Consider the following 18,320-nt stretch of genomic DNA (forward strand, 5'->3'; position numbering starts at 1 on the left):
GTGGCTCAGTGGTGTGGTGGCTGGGGCAGTCTCCTTGTGGGGAGACATCTCTTGGGCAGGATTGTGTGGCCGAAGGGCCACACCCTTCAAGGCACCTGGCTCCTGGAGGGAGCTGCCCACTCTAGGCTGCTCACTTAGGACCCTCAGGTTCTGTGTTCCCCATAGCTCCACTGAGTAGAAGAGGGTACAGCTACTGAGAAGTTATTGGTCCCTAGAATCCACCCATGGTCAAGGCGACCTTCCTGGACTCTGAGTCTGCCTCAGGCCCTAGCCTTTCTCACTTAGTGGCAGGGCTCCCTGGACAGCTTCTCCCCAGCCCAGCACACAAGCATTGGCACAAATGCCATGGGAGCCAGACACAGGACCTGACAGCAAGCTGATCACAGGCCCCTGAGACACCTTGGGCTGTCAGTACAAACAGGCCACTATGTCAGCTGACCCTGTTTAATGCTTGGGACCAATTTAAACACTCAGAAACTCCAGCATGAAGGTAGTGCTGCAGCAGCTTGGGCCTCGGGATTCCTGGGAGGTTAGGCAGCCTTTCAGCGACTGGCTCTTGGGGCCTTACCTTGGCGCTACCACAAGGGCCACCCCGGGATGACCGGCAAAAGTTGTGCTGGTAGGTGGTATTGGCATAGGGAGGCTGGACCTGCACAAAGTGGACAAGGCGCTGGGGGAGCCTAGCGAGTCCTGTGCCTGACGGGAAATCAATCTGGTAGGAAGATTCCAGAGGCGGCTGCTGGCTCAGTTCCAGCTCGCAGGGTGCCCAACGCAGGAAGGTGTGTCTTTTCCACAGGCGTTCCAGGTCTTTCCGTCTTCCAATTCCCTGCAGCAGGCAGTAGGGGCCCTTCTCAACGGTACGGGCCCTTGGCCCACAGTCTTGGCATCCAGGATTTGCTTGGGCCCCATCTAATCCCATAACAGTTCGGTGATGCTGGCATTGTCCCAGGCCTCCTAACCTGTACCCTGCATCCTCAGTAACGCCATCCTCCTTAGCATGAAGCCCCTGAGTGGTGCCCTGGGATATTTGTACACTGTTGGGGAAACTAGCCAAGAAAACCAAGGCAGAGTTGCCTCTGTCTGGGGCATGGGCTATTCAGCTGTGGGAAAGGTTAGGGAAAATAGATAAACTGCTTATTGGAGAAACCTTTGCTCTCCCAAAGGCTGTGTCTCTACCCTACCGGCTCCATCCTCTGTCAGTCAGGGACTCCTCCCCCTTCCTCTTTTTTTTTCTTTTTTTTTTTTAGTTTTTCGAGACAGGGTTTCTCTGTAGCTTTGGAGTCCTGGCACTAGCCCTTGTAGACCAGGCTGGCCTCGAACTCACAGAGATCCTCCTGCCTCTGCCTCCCGAGTGCTGGGATTAAAGGCATACCCCACCACCGCCCGGCTCCCCCTTCCTCTTTCCAGCACTCACTTTGTCGAAGGAAGTGCGGTTGTCGTGCTTGGAGAAGAAGTGTTGCCTTGCTGGCTCCTTGAAAGAAGATGAGAAGGAAGTTAAGGGGAGGGGGCATGCTTACCTGCTCCTGCAGATACTGCTTCCTTCGGAGGCGGGGAGGCTACTTCTAAACTGCTAAAATGCCAACACCCTGAAAGGGTGAAGAGGAATGAAAGCAATACCTCACCCCACCCCGTCTCTCTTGTCCTGAGAGTGCCCTAAATAGAAGCTCTGGGACCAGTGGATGTCTGCCAGGACACCCTGTCATCGGTGGACGGCTTTCAGTCTAAGTTCCTGAGGATTAGGCTCAGTCTTCCTCCTCCACCCACACTCCCTGACAGCACAGCCAAGCTCTGTGCCCTCAATGACATCTGGAAATGACTATGTCTGTCTCTATGTGAGGGCATCTGCTGGATCCAGGCTCAATAGTCAGCTGCCAACTCCATATCATTGTGACAAGGCATGGCAGAGCATCTCAAAACACATCACTGATGGATCACCTCCAAACTCATTTTCCCTAGAGTTCAGGCCATGGCACCTGACAGCGAGATCCAAATACTTGAGTCTTCTCTCCATTTTTGTTTGTTTGTTGTTTTATTTTATTTTATTTTTTTTTAATTTTTTAATATTTTATTTTTTAAAGACAGTGTTTCTGTGTGGGCTTGACTGTCCTAGAACTCACTCTATAGATCAGGCTGGCCTTGAATTCACAGAGATCCTCCTGCCTCTGCCTCCCGAATGCTGGGATTAAAGGTGTGTGCCACCGCCACTTGCTCGAATTCTTTAAATTATGTATTTATTTATATTTTATGTATGAGCGCTCTGCATGTACACCTGCACATTAGAAGAGGATGTCAGATCCTATTATAGATGTTGTGAGCCACCAACTGCTGGGAATTGAACTCAGGACCTCTGGAAGAGCAGCCAGTGCTCTTAGCTGCTGAGCCTCCTATTTGTTGTGAAAAGTCTTGCTACAAAGCTCAAGCAGAATTGGAATTCACTATACAGCCCAGGTTGAACCTGAAGATCCTTCCCAGGTGCTAGAAGGTTGCACTTGGCTTGTCCTGGTCAAAACCACTATCATCATCTCTTGCCTGAACTATCACAAGAGCTTTGCACCTATGCCTGTGCTTTTGAGATTCCCCACTCCCAGTCTATCGTCTTCTCACTAGCCAGAACTTCCCGTGTACAGAAACCAGGCCACATCTTGTTTGCCAAAAATCTGCAAAAAGCTTTTCATGTTTGTAACAACCAAAATCATAATAGTGATCATGAGAGCAGGAAGACAAAGGTCCTTCTCTCTGACTCTACTTCCGCCATACTAGTCTCTCTAAACACACCAAAGATTCCTTCCTTAGTCCTGACCTGGTGAGATCTCCACGGATGGGATCAGCAAGGACTGGCAACAAGCTCAGATAAAATGCAGAATTTGGGGTATCTCAGTGGTAGAGTGCTAGTCCAGCTGGTCTGAGGCTCTGGATTTTTATCCCCAGAACTAGAAGAAAAAATAGAGAAAAGAAGAGAGAGAGAGAGAGAGAGAGAGAGAGAGAGAAAAGAAACTAGCTCCAACAAAGATTGATGGTTCAGTCAAATGAAGCTTGTGGTAGAACTGTCTACCCTTTAGGCACTTCCTACTTCAGCTACTATATATCTGGAAGTAATCTCCAAACGGCATAACTCGATGAAAACAGGAAGCTGGCCAGCATTTCTTATGAACATTTGGCACTAAAATCCCAGGACTCTTGGAACTGGGGCCTTACCTAAGTGGTAAGGACTGGGTTTTCAGCACACACCACACACACACTTGCAAGCCCCAAAATCAACTAATAATTAACCAACCAAAAATCAAAATTTTTCAGAAGAAAAAAAGGAGAAACTCTTCAGACACTAGACCAGGCCAAGGGTTCTTAGACTTGACACTAAAATCAAAGTCAAAGAAGAAAAGGTAAGGCAGGTGTTGGGGGCAATGCTGTCATCCCAGCATGTGGGAGGTGGGAGCAGACAGATCAGCAGGCAGTGGTGGTGCCGCCTTTAATCCCAGCACTCGGGAGGCAGAGGCAGGCGGATCTCTGTGAGTTCAAGGTCAACCTGGTCTACAAGAGCTAGTTCCAGGGCAGCTAGAGCCATCACACAGAGAAACCCTGTATCGAAAAAAGAAAAAGAAAAAGAAAAGAAAAGAAAAACAAAAACCAATCAACAAACTAAACAAACAAACAAACTAACTAAAATCTAGACCTTATCAGACTTAAAATATTTCTGTTCTTGGGGACTACAGAGAGGTCTCAGCGCTTAAGTGTTCTTACTGCTTTTGCAGAGGATCCAGGTTCAGTTACCACATTCCTATCAGGTGTCTCACAACCACTTGTAGTTCCAGGTCCAGGGGATAAACACATTTGGACTCTTCTAGCTCCTGCACACACTTGGTACACAGAAAATCATGCAGGCACACACTACACCCACAAAAATAAATATTTTAAAAAATTGTGCCAGGCATGACAGCTCTCCAGCCTTTAGGAGGCTGAGGTGGGAGGTCGGTCACCAGTTCAAGGCCAGCCTGGTCCACACAGGGAGACCCTATCTCCCAAAAAGATTTTCCTATGAAAATCCATAAGAAGAAGATGGAAAGCAAACTACAGACAGGGGGGAAATATACTTGCAAACCACATCCTCAAGAAGGACTAGAATCTAGAATATATAAAGATCAATATCATTACAATAGTGAAATAACAAACAAATCTAATAAGAAATGGGCAAATTACATGAAGATATTTCACAGAAAGAAAAAAAAAGAATATCCAGATGGCAAAGAACACGAAAAGATGCCTAACAGCATTAAACACTGGAGAAGCACAGATCAAAATTGCAGTAAAACCTCATCACCCACATATCAGAATGGCTAAAACTATAAATAGAGACAATGCCAAGTGTTAGTGGAAAAGCAGGGAAATTGGATCATTCATGCCCTGCTGGTGGGAATGTAAAATGGCAAGGTTACAATGGAAAACAGCTTGACAGTTTCTTTAAAAACTAAAGATGCCACTACCATATGATCCAGCAACCGAGCTTCTGGGCATTTATCCCAGAGAAAAGAAAACTTATGCTCACCCAAAGATCTGCACAAATGTTAACAGCAGCTTTATTTATAAGAGCCAAAATTGGAATCAGCACAGATACCCTTTAATAAGGCGAATGCTCAAACAATCCAATCCATACAAACCATAGAACACTACTTGGTAATGAAAAGAAATGAGCTATTTATAGCCATAACTCCTTGGATGACTCTCCAGGAAATTACACTGAGCCAGAAAAACCAACCTCCGAGGTTGCATACTGTATTATTACACTTACATGGCAGTTTCCCCCTTTAAGTCACTGATTTGTTGAGACAGGATTTCACACTGCAGCTCAGACTGTCCTGGGCTCACCGTGTAGCTTAGGCTAGCCTCAAACTTGTGGTCATCCTTCTACCTCAGCCTCCCAAGTGCTGGAATTATAGAGGTGGGCCACAATGCCTGGATGATTTTTTTTTTCTTTCGAGACAAGGTCTCCCTGTGTAGGCCTGGCTGACCTGGAAGTCACAGGCTTCCTGCCTTCTTAGTAGCTGAATTCTAAGCGTGAACCGTGACACTTATCCAAGCATTTTCAAGCAGCAGAATTTTAGAAGTGAAAGCAGGTTGATAGGAACTGGGAAGGAGTAGAGGAACAGGAGGCAGGCAGGTATGCTGGTAAAAGGCCAGCACTGTGGTTCTTGGTGATGCTTGTCAGAAAGTTAATTCTGCTGGTCACTATGTGAACCTGCGCTGGGTAACACCCTATCAATCCAAGTACATGTATACCAATGCAAATACAAACGTGGCAATTTCAATGAGATTGGTGAATTGCAATAATGTAATTGCTATAGCATTGTAAAATGTTTCTGTTAAGAGAAAACTGGGCAAATTACAGATGGGTTCTCAAGTATTTCTTTTAAGCATTTATTTTATTTATTTATTTATTTATTTATTTATTTTCTTTTAAGCATTTATTAATGTATAATCATTTCAATGAAAAAAAATCTAAGGCCTGTAAGATGAAAGGTATCCACATGTGTGAAGTAAGTAAATAAACAAATGTCACCAGGCATTGTTGCATACCCCTGTAATCCTAAAACAAAGGATGTTGAAATAGGAGCGGTGGGGCTGCGTCCCAGGCACCCGGCCGCCCACATGGCTAGCTTAGCTTATGCCCCGAAATAATTACACGGAAACGGTATTCTTTTAAACACCGCTTGGCCCATTATATCTAGCCTTTTCTCGGCTAACTCTCGCACCTGGACTAGCCCATTTCTTATAATCTGTGTAGCCCACGAGCTGGCTTACCAGGAATGATCTTAACCTGCGTCTGCCTGGAGTGGGAGAATCATGGCGACTCCTGACTCAGCTTCTTTCTCCCAGCATTCTGTTCTGTTTACTCCTCCTACCTATGTTTTAACCTATGAGGGCCAAGCAGTTTCTTTATTGCTTAAACAATGAAATCAACAGATTGATATATGACACTCCCACATCAAAAGGAAGTAGCTGGGTCATAAATTCAAGGTTGAACTGGGTGCATTCAGTTAGGAGAGTATGCGCATCATGCACAAGCCTCGAGGGTTGTCTCACCAGTGCATAAAGTGGAATGCTGTGGGATATTTGTAAGCTCTGTGAAGATGTGTTGCTGCCATAAAAAGCAGAAAGTACAGGTAGAATTTCTAAAAGAAGAAAGAAAGAAAGAGGAGGAGGGATCTAGGCATACAGGAAATGCCAGGAGACACAGAGAGAAAACAGGAGGTGCATGAGAGGTAATGCCGTGTAATGGTAGATTAATATCAATGGGTTAATTCAAGTTATAAGAGTTAGTTTAGAACAAGCCTAAGCTATAGGCCAACTTTCATAATTAATAAGAAGTCTTTGTGTCATTAATTGAGAGATGGTTGTTGGAACAGAAAAAGACTCATTAAATATGGCATCCAACATGGGGGCAAGTATTCCACATAGGACCTGAGAAAGCTTTTTTTAAAAGTTTGAAACGCACAAACATGGAACCAGACACAGCTTCCTAGTCCCACAGTCTCTCAGGTGGGCCACAACATACAGAGACGTGGTTCCCAGTCATGCCCGCAGGCGTGAGCCAGCCAGTGCCATGTGTAGAGCAGAGAAGCAGATTTAAGGTTTCCTCATGTTATCAGAGAAGGCTGCAGGCACATTGTAAAGTGGTCCAGACCAAGAAAACTTTTAAACAGATATAGTAAAAAAAAAATGGGTATAGTCATAGGAAAAAATAGTTTAAAAATAATGAAGTAAAAAGAGTCAAGTAATATAAAGAAAAAGCCACATAAAGATGGGAAATACACAAGGCATTTGGATCCTGTATGGTGCTTTGTTGACTTTGAGTTTTTTGAATGTTGAACAAATAGCAACTGCTGAAAGACATTGGATTGTGGGAGGAACTGCTGAAGTAAACCAACCTATATGCTGTTGGGGGAAGGGTTGCTTGTTCTTCCTGGCTGCCCAGCCACGAAATAATCACTCAGAAAACCATATTATTTGCAATACTGTTTGGCCAATAGCTTAAGCGTATTTCTGGCTAAACTCATATCCTAAACTAACCCGTCTCTATTATTCTGTGTATAGCCACGTGGCTGTGGCTTACCAGCTAAAGTTCCCAGCGTCTATCTTAGGAGATAGATCCATGACTTCTCTCTGACTCTGCCTTCCTCCTCCCATGCTAAAGTTTTATTTATTCATTAACCAATAAAATCAACACATAGACAGAAGGGCCTCCAACACCAACATACACCATCACACAGACATACACACAGGCAAAACACCAATGCACATAAAATAAAAATAAATAAATTATTTTAAAAAGAATTTGAAAAAATAATGTGAAGTTTTAGTCTTTGAAAGCAATTTAGGATAATAAAGAAATACAGGTTAGCCATCAATGTCATCTATGACAATTAAACTTATAGTCATGTTACATATGTTTTCCCAGTCAAATAGAGCTATATTTTAGCTAGATAGATGGTCTTCAAACACTTCATAGAGCTATAAAGTATGGCATGTAAAATGTTTTAATAAAATAAGGCTTTTTCATGCCAATGAGATGTGTCTGCTCCTGGCAGCAACAAATCTACTTCAAAAAAAAGATAATGGGTATCAAAGAACCTCCATATGGAGTTTGCTTTTACTGTGGCAAAGTTAACCACTGGGCAAGAAACTACCCTCACCTCCACTGCTGAAAGTATGGTGTCCAAATTGGCCAAACATAACACAAAACTGCCAAACTTTGCCAAGACAAGATAGGACAGCCCTTCAAAATTCCTGTTTCACCAAAAAGCCTGTCAGATAATCAAGGCCTATAAGCCAAAGATGTATACTCTAATATTGCAAAGGAACTTTTGGTGATTGTCCAGGCAGCCAGTTATCTCTGTTGTTTCTTAGTTTTGGAAGTTGCTTGCCCTGTACCTTCCTATTTAATCAGGTAATATTATATCCTTCTCGAGACTGTGATGGGTTTGAAGATTAGATATTTATTACAGATTTTCTTAGTTTTGATAGAAAGTAAATCAGGTATAAAAGTTTGTATCAAGACAGGATAGATAACGGAGTGTTTTCTTTGAATTTTCCAATACTAATGAACTGAACATTGTGAATGTAATTCATACCTGATAACTGTTCTTATTGTATATAGTTTTGCTATGTTAGAGTTAAAACCTTTCCTTTTCATTTAGACAGAAAAGGGGAAATGTTATGGGACATTTGTACATTGTATGAGGATGTATTGCTGTGGTTGTTGTAATAAAAAGCTGAATAACAATAGATAGAAGATAAAGGAAGAAGAGTAGGAATCTAGGCATGCAGGAGACACCAGAAGACATGGGAGGAAACAGGAGGTAAGAGAGGAAGAAAGGTAATGCCAATGCCGTGTCATAGTAGAGTAATAGAAATGGGATAATTTAAGTTATAAGAACTAGTTAGAAACAAGCCTAAGCTATAAGCCAAGCTTCATAATTAATAAGAAGTCTCCATGTCATTATTTAGGAATTAGCTGGCAGGACAGAAAAAGTCTTGTTACAATGCAAGTGATGGCACATTCCTATGATATCAGCACTTGGGAGTAGAGGCAAGATGGCCAGAAATTCAAGGCCATTTTCAGTTCCAAATGATTAAAGACCCTCTCTCCCAAATAACAACAAAGTTCTAGTTCACCCACATCTACACAGGGAATTCAAAGCTAGCCTGGGCCAGTCTTAAAGAATAAATAAATAGGTGGGGGGGATCCTGTGAAGCTAGGTCAGTCCTCGAAGTGCTTGCTCTGCGCATATGAGGATCTAAGTTCCATCCCCAGAACCCACATAAGAAGTGAGGTATGAGCCGAGCGGTGGTGGCGCACGCCTTTAATCCCAGCACTCGGGAGGCAGAGGCAGGCGGATCTCTGGGAGTTCGAGGCTAGCCTGGTCTACAAGAGCTAGTTCCGGGACAGGTACCAAAGCTACAGAGAAACCCTGTCTCGAAAAACCAAAAAAAAAAAAGAAGTGAGGTATGGTAACCTTAGGCCTGGGAAAGCAGAGACAGAAAGATTCCTTGGGACGTGTTAGCCAGCCAGGTTAGTTGAATTAGCAAATCCCAAGTCGTAGAGGAATCCCTGTCTCAAGGTGGATACAATGACATCCATATATATATATATATATATATATATATATATATATATATACACATGTGCACACAAATACACGTACAAAAAATTGACATTCTGAAAGCCCAGGACAAGCTCCAACTGACCTCTAGGTTCCTCCCATCTCTATTCTTAGCAGCAGAATCACACACAGCCTAGAACGGATGCCTCTGTTGTTGGAGACAACTCTGGCTCTGGAAACTCATTATTCCTACAGTGGCAGGATAATCTCTCAACTCCCACTGATTCCAGTTTTGCTCGCTCACAACTGTGGGAGCCTGGTGAGAAGGGAGTCATTTCCTCTCCGCCCAGGCAGCTCTGGGTACTCTTGCCCTTCGGAAGAAGCATCAGCTGTGTTTTTTGTCTCCCAACCATTTAGGCTTCTCTTCTCTTGAGGGGCCCGTGGTATCTGAGCATGTGGGACTAGAGACATAAGTCTTGATTAAGAGGCCTTAGGAAGAAAGAGGTTCCGCTGGGAAGAGGCAGTGTTTACACGTGGGAGAGCCAAGGGTCCTGGGGAAACTGGACAGTGTCAAGTCAGTGGGGGTCTGTGTCGGATGAAGACAGTGCATGGGGTGGGACAGGGACACAGCACTGCAGCCAAAGGACCTGCTGCGTCCAAGAGTGTCTGTGACTCTTCTTGTCTGACTTCAGGAACAAACGGGACTGACATTACAGTTCCCAAACACCAGGCAGGTAAAGGCTAGAAAAAATCCATCTGGTTTCGAAGGAAAATAAAAGAAGAAAATAAATTTTTTCCCATAACGGAATGTCATAGATTAAATTTTCACCTGCTCTAACCCAGAGAAAAGCATTGCTGCATCTCAGGAAGGCTTTTAAACAAACAGCTCGAGCTGCAATCAGCCTACTGAAGCTGGAGCCTCTCAGCCAATGGGAAGTAAAATGCACACATTCCCTGGGCAGCCCTATTAATTAAAATAGGCTTAGACTGAGAAAGAGCCACGAGACTTGACATTTATTCAATCAAGCTCCAATACATAGAGATCAAGCTGCTTGGGGCATTTGATAATACTAGAAAATGCCTCAAGTCTTCAGTTGGCTCATCAGCCAAAACATGTCTCGTGTCTGTTCCTGAAGGGCGGGTTTAATGAATCAAGAGGATGCTTGCTCTCTGGGGTGAGTGTTGTCTGAAGGAAAGTGTAGAAATCCAGCGGCAAGGTTCTGCATCGCTTCTGCCTCTGTACTACCAGCTCACATGTTTCCTTTCTCTCTCTTTGGCTTAGGACAAGATGACCTCGGACTCAGTATGTAGCAAGGCTACCTTTGAACTCCTGACCTTCCTGAATTTTCCTCCTAAGTGCTGGGATGGCAGGTGTATGCCACCACACCCAGGTTTCAAAAGGAAGGAGAGTGCTGATGGGCAATCAGAAGCTGCGTTTGGGCCCAGTTTTGTAAGTATTGACAATAAGTCCTTCCAACTGGAAATGCTAAGAATGCTAAGAAACATGGCAACCTCCAAGATACAGCTGTCAGCCTGAGAAAGCAGTTCCTAAAGAACCCAGATGGCAGATCCCAAAGGACCTGGCAAAAAGCTGAGGAACAAGAAGCTTCAGTGGGTGGGGTGTGTTTCTCTGGGCTTTCCTCTTCCCCGTCCTTGTTTAGAAGGCAGAATGAGTACGTACAACACTGTGACCACTGGGAAACCCGGGGAGGAGACAGGAAAATAGGGAGACATTTCTTGTCCCCTTCTGCCCTTGGCCGACTATGTTTCTGTTCTCAGGAGCCTCGATTCTTCTGGATTCTAGAATCCATGTTGCCTCTTTCGAAAGATCTCTTTCGGCCCTTCTGGGATAACAGTAAAGGCCATTTGCCAGTCTTTTTGTTTCTTTGTTTGCTCAGTTTTGTTTTGAGACAGGGTCTGGACTCAAACACACTATAAAGTTGAGGAACACTTTGAATACATGATCCTCCTGTGTGCTGGGATTATGAGCATGTGCCTTGTCTATTCAATGCTCTGGATCAAATCCATGGCTTCATGCTCACTAGACACTCTACCTGACTACTGAGCTACTGAGTTACACCTCCAACCTATGTGTTTGAGACAGGGTATTGCTACGTAGCTAAGATTACAGACATGTACAACCAAGCCAGACACTCGGCTGTTAAACAGTGACACTAGCTGGATGTGCTGGCTCATGGGTGTAATTCTAGATTTGAGACATTGGAGCAGGAGGATTATTATGTGTTCAAGGATAGCCTGAGCTAGAGAATGAGACCTTGTTTCAATTCTTATCCTCCCTCCAAAACAAAATCTTGTGAGGCCATCTTTTCCTAAGGCCTCCCCACCTGCTGTTTTTTGTAAGCAAACACCCCTGAGTTTTCCTATTTTGAGGGTGCTTCTCAGTGCTGCGACCCTAACTGGTGTACACATCTCAGCTTCTCCTTGTCTACAGGCATGAAAATGGTGGAGGGCTAGGCCTGTATCCTCCTCCTTGGCTCTTGAATTCCATTTCTGCTCTTCTAAGCCACCTGTGCTCCCTGTCCTCCCAGTCCTCCCTGGCAAGAGATGCTGGCTGATACTAGCCACCACCTGCCCAAGAGGAGGCTTCCTGCTCATGCCCAAGTCCTAGGCCTGGAAGGCTGGCCATGGGTTTTTGGGGCCTCAAAAAAATCTGAAATTAAGGAAAATTCAGCAAAATTCAAGATTTGCTTTCTCGATTTTGAAGGTTCTATTCCCCATTGCTACCCACCCTATCTTGGCTTAGAACCTTCTCCCATCCAGAAGGACCCATAAACAAAACTGCCTACTTTGGTACCTACTCTTTTCTACCCTTTTGGTAGTGATCTGACCTCAATCAAGGACAAGGGTCCAGACCTCCTGCTGTCCCAGGGGTAGGCTGTTTCCAGCTGCCTGTCTTGTCAGGGCTGAGATGACGCTCTTGAGAAGAGGCAGGGATAGACCGGGTGGTGGTGGTGCATGCCTTTAATCCCAACACTCGGAAGGCAGAGGCAGGTGGATCTCTGTGAGTTTGAGGCCAGCCTGGTCTACAAGAGCTAGTTCCAGGGCAGGCTCAAAAATAAAAAAAATAAAAACTACAGAGAAACCCTGTCTCGAAAAACAAGCAAACAAAAACCCAAAAAACAAAAAGAGAGAGAAAGAGGCAGGAATAGCCCTCTCTTTCCCACTGCCCTCAGGGATGCCCTGTACCTCACATCTCTGCAGGAACACTGCTGGAGGAGGGGGCTTGGCTGCAAGGCGGTACTCTCCAGCGCTCTCACTCTTGACCTGACCCCGGTAGTGCCCGTAGAAGCCACTGTTGTGCTGAAACAAGTTAGAGGTGAATGATGGTAAAGTCCACTTAAATCCCTACCCCAGACTTCCAAGAAATCTAATGTCAGAAACTCTTCCAGTTTTTGACATTAGAATTTGCAGAGGAGCAATACTCCTGCTTTGGGGTCAGCACAGAGCTGTCCCCATCCTTCATTGGGACAAGTGGTCTCAGCGTGTTGATCTATGTGTGTGTGGAAGGGAAAGGGCATTGTCTAGTCAGAGCATACTCTTCTTTTCTTCTCTCTCTTTCTCTCTCTCTTTCTTTCTTTCTTTCTTTCTTTCTTCTTTTGAGACAGGGTTTCTCTGTGTAACAGCCTTGGCTGTCCTGCCGGAACTCACTCTGTAGACCAGGCTGGCCTTGAACTCATAGAGATTCACCTGCTTCTGCCTCCCGAGTGCTGGGATTAAAGGCGTGTGCCAGACTATATTTCTGTAGGTAAAGCTACTGTTGAGTGGGGTGGTGCTTCCCTTAGATCTGAAAGCATGTCCCCTTTGTTTCTCTCCCCACAATATTAATAGTGGGTCAAGGGCCCTTAGAACCAAGAATTCAATAGATGTTTATTTTAACCTACTGACAAGGCTGTGAACACTCATTTGCCATATACTCTGCTATTCTGGGGCAAAAATGAGCACCTCTAGACATGGGTCACTCAAGGAAGACCTTCCCAACAGAGAATATAAGCAATAGAGGCCCTTCCAGATACACCACCGGCAGGTACTAGTGAAAACCAGAAATGAGCGCTCGTCAGCCAGTCATGGTGGCTTATGACTGTAATCTAAGCAGTGGCTACATCTGAGGTGGGAGGGTACTGTGAATTTAGGGCTATACTGAGCTACATAGAAAGTTCCGGGGCCAGTCTGAGCTACAGTGGAAGACTGTGTCTCAAAAAATAAAAAAATAAACAAAGGACAAGAGAGTAGAAGGAGCTGTGTTGGAAATATAAGGGGTTCAGTTGTACTCAGAGTGGGGTAAGAAAGGGAAGGGGAGGTAAAAATGATCAAATACATTTACGTATATGAATTATATGGCCAAAGAATAAAAACATTTATTTTAGTGCTGGAGAGTTCACTAGGTAAGAACACTGGTTGCTCTTCCAGAGAACCTAAGTTTGATCCCCAGCACCCAAATGGTAGCTCCCAAGAATCTATATTCCTAGTTCTAGGGAATCTGATGCCACCTTCTGGCCTCCTTGAGCACCAGACACACATATATACATACATACAGAGAAAACATTCATACACATAAAAAAACAAAAAGTTCATTTTTTAAAGAGTAAATTTCTGTGGAAGGACTGTTCTGTGCTGATATCATTCGGGGGACTCTTATGACCCAAGCCTTTTGTATTGAGTCCTTTTGGAGATCAGAGTCCTCCATAATCATAACCCTAAGCAGAGGGGGTTGGCTTGAGGGTGGCCTTCAGCCCAACAGTGGGCTCTTGAGATCTCCTTCCATTTCACTGAGGATTTGCACCTTAACTGTCTACCTGGTCCTGCACTATGTGTGGGCTCCCCTCACTCCTTACTCAGTTTAGCAATATTTGAGTTCAACACCATTCACTGTGTTCCAGGGGGGATGGGCCCAGGAAATAAATAAAAACATTGATATCCAGATGCTGCCAATTAGAGAACAATTAGTCCTGAAGGTTTAATGAATCTTGGAAAGACAATGAAGAACTGAATGCTATAAGCTAAGAGGCTGGCTGGCTAGCAAGAGAGCGGGGAGCAAGGCAACTTTCAGGGGTGTGGAGATATGGAGGGGGAGAGGGCAGCTCAAGGCCTCTGCCACCCAGATAAGGATGTTGATGCAGTTGGCACCTCACTTTGTCTTCATGACTTCACACTGGCCGGAGGGCCAGGATTAATTCTTACCCAGGAGCCGATTAAAGCACTTTGCATCCTTCCACGAAGACAGCCAAAAAGGGAAACTTTCCTCTTGTCTTTTTGATGCTACATCTGAGGAGAGAGAACCTCAAGAGGTCAGCTTTTTGTTGCTTAGTAACAAAAGGAGGCTGTGACTGCACAATGCAGCTGTCGAGGCGGGACCCAGCCTCTTGCTCTCCTGTCTGACTGCTCTGCTGAGAGAACTCCAGCTGTGGTCATTGGGGTCCTGGGAGAGTCTTTATACAAACATGCAGAGCTCCACAGTAGAGCCTATGAACTCACAGCCAGTGAAACATTAAAGACCACGTTAGAGGCAAACACTGTCTTAAAGACTCCATAACAATGCTGCTAGGGACATCAATTTAGAAAGCATTCTATAAGGTCAGAAAAAATATCAAAGAGTTGATTGCTCTTAGGAAAAATTCCTGCCTCATAATCAAGCTTTGCCTACTTATGCCAGATTTTTTGTGACTAGGAATGCCATTTTTCTTTGTCTTGTTTTATGTTTCAAGACAGAGTTTCTCTGTGTGTATTCCTGGCTGTCCTGGAACTTGCTCTGTAGACCAGGCTGGCCTTGAAGTCACAGAGATCTGCCTGTCTCTGCTACCCACCCCAGCCCCCAGTGCTGGGATTAAAGGTATTTGCCACCACCATTATCTAGGAATGGCACTTTTTACAAGTGAATGCCATAGGGCTTACATGAGGGAGAAGAGATTTGGTGTTAATTTGGGCCAATTATATACTTTTTGTTTTATCTAAGCAGGAAAATGAGCAGTTCATCCTTTTCTTTTTACCAAAAGAAGTTGGCTATCCAGAAAGGTTCCAATAGAAGCTCAACTGCAAGGTCAGAGGAAAAAAGAGCTAGGTGAGGGACAGAAAGAGAAGAAAAAAGATTATTTTATTGATGTGGGATATCTTTCTGTATGCTGTGAATATGTGTTACTCTCACTGGTTGATAAATAAATCTGCTTTGGCCTATGGCAAGGCAGGGTAGAACCAGAAGGGAAATCCAAATATAGAGATAGGTGAGGAGGGGCAGAGTCTGGGAGATACCGTCCAGCCACTGAGGAGGCGAGACATGTAGAAAATGAGGTAACACCATGGCTATGTGACAACACACAGATGAATAGAAATGAGTTAATTTAAGATGTAAGAGCTAGCTAGTAATAAGCCTGAGCCATCAGCCAAACATTTAGAAGTAATATTAAGCTTCTGAGTGGTTATTCAGGAACTGATGGGCAAGAGTGAAACCTCCAATTGCATTTTATTTTATGTGAATGAGTGTTTGTCTTCATGTGTGTATATGAGCACCACATGCATGCAGTACCTATAGACACCAGAAGAGAGTGTTGAATTTCCCTGGATCTGGACATACAGGAAGTTATGACCTTTTATTTAGGTGCTTGGAACTGAACCTGGGTCCTCTGGAAGAGCAATTAGTGCTCTTAACTGCTGAGTCATCTCTCTCTACTCTCAAATTTGTCAGAAACAAGCTGACCTATTCTAATATGCTTCAAAGGGGGAGTGAGGATTGAGGAAAGAAATAGACAAGAGACAGAAGATAGTGTTGGAAGGGCTTCCAGTGAATACGGTATCTGCCCAAAGTTATTTCTCATAACCCTTATATACCCCAAGGAGAAAGGGAGAGCAAAATCCTCCCATATCATGACACAAGGATCAAGCAAGTGTAATTACTTCCAAATTCTCAAAACATCCAATAACCATGCCTTAGATCAAACATCCAGTTATCTGGCCTTGAGGATCAAGAATAGGTTTGAAACTTAAGTCAAGATGGAATGGAGTCAAATCTGTGGGTTTCAACACAAAACAAACAAAAAACAAAGTTCAACAGCAGAAAACAAATGTCACTGTGTTGTTGTCAGGAAGTCTATCCCAGTGTTTCTCACACATCAATATAAAATGATTCATAGTAATGATATACCTCTCCTATCCAGTACTAGAAATGCATGAGCATAAAATGTTACAGAATTGTCTTCAGATTTGGGGTTTGTCTCAGTTACTTTTCTATTGCTTTGATAAAATACCCTAACTCAAGGGATATTAGGTTTATTTTGTCTCATAATTCATCACAACTAGGAAGTTACAACAGCAGGGGTTTGTGGTAGTTGATTGTTCAACCAGTCAAGGAGCAGAAACTGGGGCTGGAAGGGCTCAGTGGTTAAGGTACTGGCTACTCTTGAAGTACACTTGAACACATTGGCACAAGAGACCACTTCCTAAATATAACCATAGTAGCACAGACACTGAGAGCAACAATTAATAAATGGAACCTCCTGAAACTGAAAAGCTTCTGTAAAACAAAGAACACGGACCCCACATGGTGGGAGGAGAGAGAACCAGCTCCTGTGGACTCCTCTGATCTCTCCAGCACAGCATGCACAACTCCCTACCTAACACTAAATAGATAATTGTCAGAAAAAAAAAAAGAGCAAAGGAGGAAGAGAGAAGGTGGTAAGGAGTTCTGCGTTCAGTGTATTTCCTCCTTTTTATACTGTTTAGGATGCCAGCCCAGGGGATAGTCTGTCTGTCTGTCCCCACCTTGGTTAAATCTAATCGAGATAATCCCCTACAGGCTTTGCCCACAGACTTGTGTCTGGTGACGCTAGACCTCATGGAATTGACAGTGAGATTACCTATCCTAAACATATAACCAGAAATCTTAAGCTAGGTGGCGCATTTGTAATTTCAGCACTTGGGAGGTGGAGGTAGGAGCATCAGAGGTTTAAAGTCAGTCTTGACTACAAGGTGAAGTTGAGACTAGCCTGGGCTACATAGTGAGTGCCAGACCACCCTGGGCTACATAGTGAGCTACTGCCTCAAACAATGCCACATATTACTTGTGGACAAGCATGTGGAATCAAAATATAAAACATGCAAAAGCCTGGTAATTAACAAGCTCAGGACAGAAGAAACTTGGAGAACAGAAAGAGGAATGGTGTCAGGGATGGAGGAGGACTTCAACTCTGTCATTTGCTGTTTCATTTTGAGATAGAGTCTCACAGAGCCTAGACTGGCACTAGCCTGGCTTTGTTGCTGAGGATGAGTAAGGAAGCTGTTTCTTTAAGGCCACCAACCCACCAAACAGCTCCCAAATCATGACACAGAGACTTTTTATTAGCTTTAAATGTTCAGCCTAGTTCAGGCTTCTTTCTGGCTTTTTTTTTTGGTGGGGGCAGGTTTTTGTTGTTGTGTTTCTCTACACCCCCCCACCCAAGACAGAGTTTTTCTGTGTTAATAGTCCTGGCTGTCCTGGAACATGCTGTGTAGATCAGGCTGGCCTTGAACTCACAGAGATTTTCCTGCCTCTGCCTCCCGAGTGCCTGTGCCACCACTGCCCCCCAGGGTATCTTTTTAAATTTAAATTAACCTATTTCTCTTTATCTATGTTTTGCATAAGGGCTTTTCCCTTTTTCTTTTCTTCTGTATATCTTACTTTCACTGCTTCTCATATGTCTGGCTCCTGGTTGCCTGCTTCTGGCCCAGGGAGTTCATTTTTCTCAAACCTAGATTTTTTCTATTTATTTTCTCTGCCCACTAGCCCTGCCTATCCTTTCTCCTGCCTAGCTATTGGCTGTTCAGCTTTTTATTAGACAAATCAGGTGCCTTAGGCAGGCAAGGTGAAACAGCAACACATCTTAAAATAATTAAACACACATCCTTACGTCACTAAACAAATGTAACACACCTTTGCCTAGTTAAAATAATATTTCATAACAGGGATGGCTTTAACATCCTAGTCTTCCTGTCTTTGCCTCTGAATGCTGGAATTTTAGACATGCACCACCATGCTTCTATCTGTAATGTTACAATAATTTATCAACATCATCATATTTGTGGGAATCAAACACAGGTCTCACTGTATGTTAAGCAAAGCATTCTTTTTTTTTGTTTTTTTTTTTGTTTTTGTTTTTGTTTTTTTCGAGACAGGGTTTCTCTGTGGTTTTGGAGCCTGTCCTGGAACTAGCTCTTGTAGACCAGGCTGGTCTTGAACTC

At 44.0% G+C, this 18,320-nt stretch overlaps 1 protein-coding gene across 1 annotated transcript; it reads right to left on the reverse strand.

Moving 5' to 3' along the window:
- Positions 1–430: 430 nt before the first annotated feature.
- On the reverse strand, positions 431–14,321 carry CUNH3orf84 (chromosome unknown C3orf84 homolog). Its single transcript, XM_041676783.1, has 4 exons — positions 14,295–14,321; positions 12,303–12,416; positions 1,415–1,471; positions 431–847 (listed from the first exon to the last, which is right to left on the reverse strand). The coding sequence occupies exons 1-4, from the start codon at positions 14,319–14,321 to the stop codon at positions 431–433; spliced, it is 615 nt and encodes a 204-aa protein (XP_041532717.1).
- Positions 14,322–18,320: the final 3,999 nt, after the last annotated feature.

The sequence above is a fragment of the Microtus oregoni genome, unplaced genomic scaffold (assembly GCF_018167655.1).
Source record: "Microtus oregoni isolate MIOR12 unplaced genomic scaffold, Mior012 000028F_ref0000031, whole genome shotgun sequence".
NCBI classification, from domain to species: Eukaryota; Metazoa; Chordata; class Mammalia; order Rodentia; family Cricetidae; genus Microtus; species Microtus oregoni.

Excerpts from the sequence above, each read along its gene's own strand:
- CUNH3orf84 (XM_041676783.1), bottom strand. The coding sequence starts at position 14,321 with ATGCAAAGTGCTTTAATCGGCTCCTGG. Across the intron at positions 12,417-14,294 it reads GTGCTTTAATCGGCTCCTGG|CACAACAGTGGCTTCTACGG; the intron begins GTAAGAATTAAT and ends AACTTGTTTCAG. Across the intron at positions 848-1,414 it reads ACCGCACTTCCTTCGACAAA|GGCCCCTACTGCCTGCTGCA; the intron begins GTGAGTGCTGGA and ends ACCGTTGAGAAG.